Genomic DNA, 10,218 nt, shown 5'->3' with positions numbered 1-10,218 from the left:
ATATATATATTTGAAACCATACTGCTTCTGTTGTTATAGAGTTATAAAATTATACAAAATTATAAGACATATCTTGAACATTATCTTTAAAATTCAGTATTTTGAAATTTTGAAAGTTGTTTGTAAACTGTCAAGAATTATGGAGTATGAGCTAAAATTTTTTGCTATGTAAAGTAAATGTTTGTGGAAAAATGTAAAAATAAATAAATGAAAGAGAAAAAAAAATTAAACCAATGCGGGTGAGCTCCGTGGCCTGGTGGTTAAGGCAGCCAGATCTCAAGCTCAAACACACAGTTCAAATCCTGGCCCCAATGGCTTGAAAAATATGGGTCTTGTGTGTGTGCATGTGTGCCCCAAATAAGAGCCGAGTGGAGAAATGAGAGAAGGTATTGTGCCATGACCCTGCCCCATCAGGGGGCACTTTCTCCCTTTCTCTGTATCTCTGTCAGTTTCTCGCTGATGAGCATACATGCCCTCTGGCAAATTTTATAAAAAGAAAAGAAAATATACAAGTAGTTAAATCTTTTCGCTGTCTAATTATGCTACAAGGAAGTTCACCAATAGATAAGAATTCACTCATAAATAAGGCGATAGCAATCAGTATTTAGAGTCTCGTTCCTTACTATGAGCAGAGAACAGGGAATGCTAAAATACAAAAAACACCTTACAGTTAATATTCTCAGAGACAGGAAAAACGACATTGTACCCATGAAGAAAAAACTGGATACTACTTGAAAGAAACATGTAGAGAACAAGACAAGTTACTGAAAGTTTAAATATGATAGAATAAATTTTGAATGTCAATAAAATATTTAAGATCAAGAAAATCTCCAAGTAGGACACAAGGAACAAGAGATGGAAAGTAGGGTAGATAAGAAAGGTTAAATTCAAAATTTTACTAAAAGGAGTTCCAGGAAAACCACACAAAATAAAAACAGAAAATAACGAGTGGGTAAATTCCAAGAAATTGCCACGATCTGAAACACATGATTTTCCAAATCCAAAGCCCCAGCAAGTACCTAGGTTAATGCATTAAAAAAAAAAAAATCCTATGGATCATAGGTTAAAATCTTTCGGAAAGAGAGAAAAAGATCAGCGACATTGCATCAAGGCTTAGAATGTCAAGGGTTGTTCCGCAGCATCGCTGGGAGACACTCCACAATGAAGAAGTCCTTTTAAACTTCAGAGAAAACCCAGGCTTCTACAGCTGAGTGATCTATCTGCTAACTCTGAGGGGAGAAATAAAAAGATATTGAAATATTTAAGACATAGAAGGGCTCAACAATTTATTTAGACACCTTCTAAAAAAGCCTGTTCCAGAAAAATTGAGAAAATGACTTCCATAATGATAATTATATATAGTTCATTTTAAATGATAAAAGGAAAAGGTTGTGGCTTAATTCATATGAGTGTGACAATGTCTCCACGCTGTCCATTCCTCCAGGCACTGAGACTGCATGGGAGCACGTATAGACTCATGCTTCAGACTCTGGTTCTTCTCTGTAGCTGGTGCCCAAAACCGGAGTGGATAGCCCTTTGTTTATTTCAGCATATTCATGGGGTTTTTGGAATATCAAAGCTCCAAGACTATGGAAAGAAGGAGAGCTAAGATGCTGTCCCAGATAAGTTGCTGGGAAATGGTTTTCTTGGGAAGTAGGAATGGGAATGGGTGAAGAGTGACAAGGGAGAATTTAGAAGGGACAGCATCTAAGCAGAAAAGCCTAGAAGCTGATAGGGTCCTGCTAAGAAACTAGCCAGAAAATATTTCTGGTGGCAGAGGTAGGCGATGATCTTTAGATTATAGTTATGCAGTACTCGAGGTGAAGGAGCAGTCTCATAGCCAGCCATAAGTCTGTTTGGTCACTCTATGGCTTTAGTAAAATCTGCAATGGCACTGCTTTCTGTGACTATTTTGAGGATAACTACATTTTTAAAAAGCGTTCTTTTGTATTACTGTCAAGATGCAGTGGAGAACAAGAGGCCACACACGATAGGTATGTGCGTGAAAATTAGCGTTCAGAGAAGGCTGAATTTGGAAAAAGTGGTAACTGTCAGAAATGGAAGGCTCCTAAAAATGTCCAGCAATATTAGGGAAATATATATGGATGACTCCTGAAAAGCTCTGCCCAGTCCTCTAGGGGTCCCTCTTACCATTTCTTTGTTATCCTTCTGCAGGCTCCTCATGCCTTGGTTTGCTTGCTTGCTTGCCTGCTTTCCTTCTTTCTTTCTCTTTCTTTCTATCTTTCTGTCTTTCTTTCTTTCTCTTTCTTTTAAAAGAATTATTTATTTAATTTTATTTGTCATTATTCTTTGATTTGACCAGAGAGAGACAGAAAGGGAGAGAGAAAACAGGCTCCCAGGTCTGGGACTCGAACCATGGTTGGCCATGTGGGAGTCCAGCACCTTAACCACCATGCCATCTGCTTACCTCATGTTTTGTTTCTAATAACCACCCTTCTCTCTTTAGAGATGCTCTTCGGGCTGTCAGACAGTTTTGCCCAGGTACCAAGTGAGTGGGATACCCTTGCGGCCTATGCGGGTACCCTTGGGGCTTACATGCCACCACAGTGGCCCTCCACCAAAGATTGTCCTGTATGGCAGAGTGGAAGGCCAGCGCCTCTGCCTTGAATTGGAACAAACTCTGAGGCATAATTTATAGTCCCAAGTGCATCTTGTGATAAAGCCGCACTACGCTCTGCCTCTGTAAGACTTTGCCTGATAGCCTTGCGAGACTCCTTCTCTTTCCTGCCCCGTTTTCTCTTTTCCCTTGCCTGTTTCTCCTAGGAGCACTTCTTTACTCAGTTACTTGCATATGCATCGTCTTCTCAAGGTCTACTTCTGAGAAAACTTGCCAAACTGATACTAAAGCTGTTTTAATGGAAATGTTCGCGAGTGATCAAATTGGATTGGATAAGCCCATGAGGAGTACTTGGATTTTAAGCTTGTGAAGGACTTGTAAAATTGGGTGAAAGGAAAGTCCAGCAAAACCAAATATACCTTGGATATAAAGTGGAAGTGAGAAGCTACTCCAGAGAAATCCTAGTGATGGAAAAGGGTGAGGTGGAGGAAGACGGAGGAAGAGATCATAGCTGACCTGAGACTGCTCAGGGTGAGGGGAAAGCAAAGATGTCGGATAAGGAAACCTCAGGTGAAGACAAGTATGCATTTTTGAAGACCATGGGTACCCTGCAAATTGTAAAATAGAAAGTTCATAAGAGAAACTGAAGTGATTTGCATAATGCCCAAGTTTTCATTTCACAGAAATCAGTGAAAATAAAGACACTCTAATTTTTAACAGGTGAATATTTATTTCAGCCAAATGCAAAAAAGCAGAAACTTAAGCTGAGCTAAGCTATAATTGCCAGTAGATCTACATTATCAGTATCACAAAGGACATTAAGGAATTGTCTTTAACACAGGTACTTTCCTCCCCAGCAAAGAGTAGTAATTAGGGAACCTTATGGTCGCTAAATAGAAATGTAATTAATTCTCTGTTTTCTGGGGTACGGGGTGGGAGGAGGAGTAAAGGAGTGGTGTTCAGTTCACTAATTGATGATTTTCCTCTTCAAGTCTCACTTTTTTCCAGTCGTTCAATCTCCAGAGACAGCTTGTACACCTCCAGGGCCATTTTCACATCCTCTGGGTTTGGGAGACACTGCATCAGCTTTCTGCCTGCGAGGACTTGCTCACAGCCTTCAGGGAACACCTGAATAAAAGAGAGAGGTGGTGAGTGTCGCTGAGAGGCTTCTCTCTGAGTCCCGAAGGAGGATGCATCCTGACAGTGGCAAGACTACAGGATCGGGACCAGGATCAACCTCAGACAGGTGGTTGAGGAGAGAAAACCAATTACTCGGGCCCTACCATAGTGTGCCTCACAGGAACATAGATCTGGTCTGAGACAGCTGCCCAGAAGGCCTCCGTGCAAACAGGCTATTTCTGCTGACCATCCAGGAGTAGAACAACAGTATTACACAGTGGAGAGAAAGCCAAGTTAGGAGTTGATGTTCGCAGGACTGTGGAACCCAGCTCTCTGAGAGCTCAGTTCTAGTTTTTTCTGTCCTCAAGTGAGAACTGGAGAACTTGCCACCCCAACTCATCAGAGTTCTTCCAGACAAGATAAAGAAAAAGTTGCTCTAAGTAACTCAGGAATGAATCCTGAAAACTCAGATTTTACATGCTGGCTGGGACAGAGCTTTGGGGCTGGCCACCATTTGTTGGGTTTGACAGCATAGAATTCCTTGAATTGTGCCACTTACCCACTCACACTTGGGCACCTCTGGATACCAGGTTCTGTCCTCTGAGCAAGTGATACTTTGAGAACCAACCACATCATAACCAGAGTTACACTCAACAGTGACGTTTTCAGATTCAGCATATTGATCCTTATCCACAGATGGCTTTCCATTTTCTATCTCTGGTTTTGGACATACAGCTACAAAGGAAGCATATCTTCAAGCAATCTTTTGATTTAAGAAAAAAGGCATGATAACAGTCTAAGAAAATAAGAATGTGTAATATTTAGGCATTTCTAATGCATCTATCCTTTTTTTTTTTCCCCATTCTGGTAACAGTAATAGTAGGTAACGTTTTTTTTGTTGTGTGAGAATATTTATCAGACAAGAGAACCCCTTTGATTTGACTGTCTCGCTTAAGTCTCACCATAACCCTAGGAAGTGAAGACTTTTCTTATTCCATTTTATCTAGGAGAAACCTGAGATGCAGAGAGGTTAGGAAAGTTGCCCAAGGTCATAAAGTTTTAAATAAAGTGATGATATAAATAAATAAATGTGACCCAGACTCTCTGCTATGAAGGCAACTATCCCTCACAATCTTGATCTCTGAAAAGTCTAGCTATAAAAATTTCCCTGTTGCCTAATATTCTCCTGCATGTCATAGAAGCAGTGGTGGTCAGTACATCCTGAGATAATTGTTAGTGACATGATATTAAAGCTGTATACATGGAAAGCTCAGGTTTGATCTTGACTCCTCATGTTCCCACCACAGGTTGGCGAAATAGGAGATCCTCCTCATGGACTCACACCTGCATTGCAGTGGGGGGGGTGGTGGGGGGGACTGCAAAAGGCCCTGATGGAAACACCTGTCACTTCATGACATCTGGATTAATCTTATGAGACCCTACATTCACTTTAGAGTTAAGTTTCCATGGATATTTTGTCAAAGGCTGACAGGTAACGCTCATAGAAAATAAGATGCCTCTGGAATATTTCTGGAAATAAAAAAATCTACAAGAAAGTAGGAATAAGAGCTGCCTCAAGTAGGCTGAATTTTAGGACTTATGTCTGAGCGAGTCCAATCCCACATAGCTGACCACAGTTCAAATCCCAGCCTTAGTGGCTTGAAATATATTTTGGGTCCTTGGCATGCCCAAAATCCAGACAGGAGGGAGAAATAAAGGAGAGGAGATTGTGGTATGACCACCCCCATGGGAAGGTGCTTTTCTCCCTCTCTCTCTCATACACCCTCTGGCAATTTAAAGAAAAAAAAGAAGGCTGAATTTTGTTACTGGGAGAAAGAGGTAGAGGAGATTAATGTTCTTATATGCCCTTTGTAATTTTAGCATTGAGTATCATCACACAAATTAAATTAATCAAACTAAATCATTGTGCTGCCTCTGGCAGAGAAGAAACTTGGCTCTCAGTCCTCTCATGACTGTTGCCTGAGCTGAAAGGGGAGCGGGAGTTACCTTTACATTCAGGGGCCAGAGCAGACCAGACTGAAGAGCTGCAGGAGATTCTTGATTCTCCAACCAGAGTGTATCCTTCATCACATTCATATGCATACTCCTTTGTGCTGAATATGGATCTAGTTACGTCTCGATGATGTCCATGGGCAATGGTAGGAGGAAACTTACAATCTTGATGGTGAGACAGAAAAGTGAGAGCGCGTGAGGCTGCAGAATGTGTAAAATGGCATATCCCAGAATGCACATGGTGTGTAGGAATGTCAAAGTACTCTGCTAATGTAAGATTCCTTTTTAAGGGGACTAGCAGATGGTGTAATGCTTACATCACTAGACTCCATGTAGTTGACTGTGATTCGAGTCCCAGACCTGGTGACTTAAAACTCATGCTGGGTACATGTGCATGAGTACCCTAGATCCCAAGAGAAGAAGGGATTGTGGCATGGCCATCCTCCCAGGGGGTGATTTCTCACTACCTGTCCCTCTGTATCTCTCTGTTGCTCTGGTGAGCATACACACCCTACGGTAAAAAAAAAAAAAAAAAAGATTTCTCTTTAAAGCTGGCCAAGGAATGATTGTATCTGAATTGTATATTTATCAGTAATAAAAGTTCAGCAACATTTATGAACCCATACTATTGTGAAAACCTCCTCCTGGCCTTTCTCATGGATTGGACTTTATCTATTACTGTTTTCTTATTATCTGTCCTCTTACAGGCTAATTAAACCATCTAGCCATTGGTGCCCAAATATGTAATACACATTTCTGTCTGCCCCTGCTCTCATAGCATCTCTCCTACCCAGAATGCCTCTCGCATCCTCGGTTTGCTGTGCAGATTGCATTTGTTCTGTGCTGGTTTTTCTTACGTCCCCAGAAAATAGCGTATCTTTCTCTGAGCTCCTACAGGAGTTCTTCGGAAGGATTATGTATCATACGTGACTATCACATGCCTTACTATAATGTACACACTTCATACACCATGAACTATATGTAATATATACAAATGTAGAGTATGTATACTATTTGCATATATAAATATGTAGTATCCATACTATGTATTCCATAACCCTATGTTTGACATGTGCATATGTGTAGTATTTAGAGTTTATAAACTATGATACAACATATGTCATAAACACAATGTAGTTATAATCTAGACACTTTATATACATTACCCACTCAGAACAATAACCCTAAGAGATATATCCATTATCGTCTTCCTGACCTTTCACAGAAGCAAACATGTCCTTGAAGAGGTAAGGTTATTTTACTCTTTTCTTTTTTTTTTTTTTTTTTTTGGCAGCTATTGAGTGGCCAAGACAGAACTGAGGTCTACTTTGGTCAAAACTCCATACTCTCTAAGACTTAGGCCTATGCTGTACTACTATTTACCAGCTCACTTCTACTATTGTATTGATACTGCTTTTCTGTTTTGAGAACTATGTCTCAAGTACCTTCGTCTCTTTGTTCTTGACACTTTAGGTCCAAAATTAATGTTTACCTATATAGGTCTAAGGTTCAGAGAGAGAATTTCCTAAACCTCATGTCAAACACTTCATTAGGAAAACAAAAATAAACACATTTTTTATGAATTAATCTAGAATATCAATGTGAATTCATTCCCATAAGGCCGTTCAGCATTAAGGCTCACCCTTGGAACACTAAGGAAAATAAGTCACAGCCACATCAATAGCAAAACTACAAAACCAGTTCGTTCACCATAATGTCCCCAAACGAAGGAAGCCAGCAAGGAAGGTATAAGAAGGTAAGAGAAGAGAGAGAATTAAGGGAAAGAGGGCTAAGATAATAGTTCTTAGAGGAGACTGGAAGTCCAGCTTGAGGTTTAGATAAAAGCTGCTTAAATGGGTGAGATGTGGGCAGGCATTTCATTTGGACAGTGGTTTGAGCAGAGGTTTAGAGGAAGCACAAAGTTGTTACTGGAGGAAGAAAAGAGAGAAGCCTACAGGTCTCAGGACAACACTGTGACCTGTTGGATATTGTCTTACAGGTGGGAAGACAATGAGGTTGCTGGAGTCAAGTAGGGATTGGGAAGACTCAGATTTAGCCACTTCAATTTCCAAGACAGAAGAATTACCATAGATAAAGGAATTCTTGTGTCTAATCTCAAAACTCCCTTTAAAATACCCATCATTTTGATGAAAAAAGAAAAAAGCAAAACCTTCCAAAGTGAAACACCTTAATACCCTCCTTAGAAAAGCAATTCTGCAGCCAGTCCTGTGGCCTGGTTGTTAAGAGAAGCTGGATTCTGCATGGCTGACTGCTGGCTCAAATCCTGTACTGGGTGACATCTTGAAAAGCACGCCAGACACATGTATGTGCATGCCTAAAATCCACCAGAGAGGAGGAGAAAATATTGTGATATGACCATGCCCCATTGAGGGTTGTTGTTCTTGCTCGCTCACTCGCTCTCTCAAGCATATATGCCTCCTGGCAAAAAAAAAAAAGGGGGGGGAAAAAAATATCTCTGAACTCACCCTGCGCTATTAAGAAAATTCAAAGTCTGAATAACATTGGATCAACCTTAAAACTAGAAATTAATTTAAAAAATTTTTCCCAAAGCTCTTACTAGAATGTCAAGTGGCATTTTGGGACTCCACACTCATTTTATTGGCATGTAATCTTTATATTATCAAAATTGGAGAAATATCCACATGAATGTAAAATATAGTCTCCATAGAAAGCAACATAGCTATTGGTGAAATATTTTCTGTTGAGTGATTTTGAAATTCTGTACAAAATGATCTGATAGATAGTTTGAGGCATATGTATGTCAGTATTTTCAAAAATATTCTTAGAAAGTTTTTCTCTTAAAAATTAAATTATATCAGGAAAAAATAAATATTACTTTGATTAGCATATTTCCATTTATGAATAAAAACAATTATTCACATAATTTCTAGTCAGCACTACTCTAGTGGGACTTGCAGTTCATTAGAGTTAATTAATCCCTAAATTACAAACCAATATCTAACACTTATACAATGTTTGCAGCTTACACAGTGCTTTCTAACTTTACCTTAGTAAATTCACACATTATTTATAACAAAATAAAGTTTCGCTTTCTGGATCACTAACATTTTCTACTTGAAAACAAAAAATAATCGTATAAATATTAATTTTTATGTATTTTGGGGCATTCATCTGAATATAATACATGGACATAAAAATTAAAAGTTCTCTTTGCTAGATTACTCTTCAAAGATTTGTAATATGTTGCTTTCCAAATAAAAATGACCTCTGTTAAAATTATTGAAACCGTTTAAATATATTTCTTAATAATATACTTCATTGTGCCTCTCTAAAATTGTTACTCAGTCATTGCCATTGAAATACACCTAAGTAATTCTTAAACAGGACTTCTTCCCTATGTCTGAATCTATCCCCTCTTTCTCACCACCTCTGTACTCACCACACAGGACAGGTGGGCACCACAGTGGAGAGAGGACCCCAAGGAGCCATAGTGCTGGGACAATCCCCTGCAACTTGGGAGACATGGCACAAATCTCAGAGGCACTGGGACTGTGTTCTCAGATGCCCTGAACCAGGCTGAAGCTGATGCTCTGAATTACTAGCAAACTGCTGCCTGAACCAAGGAACCAAGTCTTGGCAATAATGAGTGCAACGAGAATATAACAACCGAAGTGCTTAGCTTTCAGAAATACAGAGGAACATTTCCCAGAAATAAATGGGTGAACTGCGCTATAATGTTGATGACAGCACAATTAAATTTCAACCGTTCTAGAGAGGAAGGAAAACAATTGAACCCACCATGTAATTGCTTCATTTTATAGAGGAACTCAAAATCTGAGTCTGTAAGATAAAAGAGGTAATTTAAGGCCAGTCAATGGCACTCTGGTTAAGACAGATGGATTCCACATGGCTAACTGCATGGTTCAAGTCCCAGAACCAGCAGCTGAAAAAAACATGCCAGGCATATGTGCATGCATGCCAAAACCTCAAGAGAATGAAGGAGAAAGCATTATGACATGCCCATCCTTGCCAAGAGGTGATTTCTCTCACTCTCTCCAATGAATATGCACTCTATAGCAAATGACAACAAAAAAAGCAATTTAAATAACTATCATTTTTTATTTCAATTTATTTATTTGCATTCATTCACTGTACATCATTACAGCATACAAAATAAGATTTTCCATCCAGAGTACACTGTATATTGTCTCAATCAAGCAGATCAACAAACATGTTATTGTCAGCAAATAATCTTCCATTTCTTGTTTTCTGTATGTTTTGCTTTTTTTTCCCCCTATCCTTGATTCCCTATCTTTTACCCTCTGCCATCTCACACTCTCCTCCCACACTGTCTCTGGTATCTATGTTTGCTTTCTATACTGTTTTCCCCCCACATTTAATTAAAGACCTTAATTAATTAAAGACCTTAATTAATCTAAATATTTTCATAGCAAACACAGGTGATATATACATTTCCATGAACACAAATCTAACTTTACACATCCTATAAAGTAGCACCTAGCTGG

The 10,218-nt window shown here is 39.2% G+C and overlaps 1 protein-coding gene across 1 annotated transcript; it reads right to left on the bottom strand.

Annotated features, from left to right (window-relative positions):
• Nucleotides 1-3,285: 3,285 nt before the first annotated feature.
• On the bottom strand, nucleotides 3,286-9,348 carry LOC106736065 (apolipoprotein R-like). The gene is made up of 4 exons (XM_014591860.2): nucleotides 9,132-9,348; nucleotides 5,705-5,875; nucleotides 4,257-4,432; nucleotides 3,286-3,706 (listed from the first exon to the last, which is right to left on the bottom strand). Exons 1-4 carry the CDS (start codon nucleotides 9,214-9,216, stop codon nucleotides 3,566-3,568), a joined length of 573 nt encoding a protein of 190 aa, XP_014447346.1. The 5' UTR covers nucleotides 9,217-9,348; the 3' UTR covers nucleotides 3,286-3,565.
• Nucleotides 9,349-10,218: the final 870 nt, after the last annotated feature.

This window comes from Tupaia chinensis, unplaced genomic scaffold, assembly GCF_000334495.1.
Source record: "Tupaia chinensis unplaced genomic scaffold, TupChi_1.0 Scaffold000627_1, whole genome shotgun sequence".
Classification (NCBI taxonomy): Eukaryota; Metazoa; Chordata; class Mammalia; order Scandentia; family Tupaiidae; genus Tupaia; species Tupaia belangeri.
The sequence above is the reverse complement of the archived record's forward strand: the minus strand, read 5'-3'. Positions and strand labels throughout refer to the sequence as shown.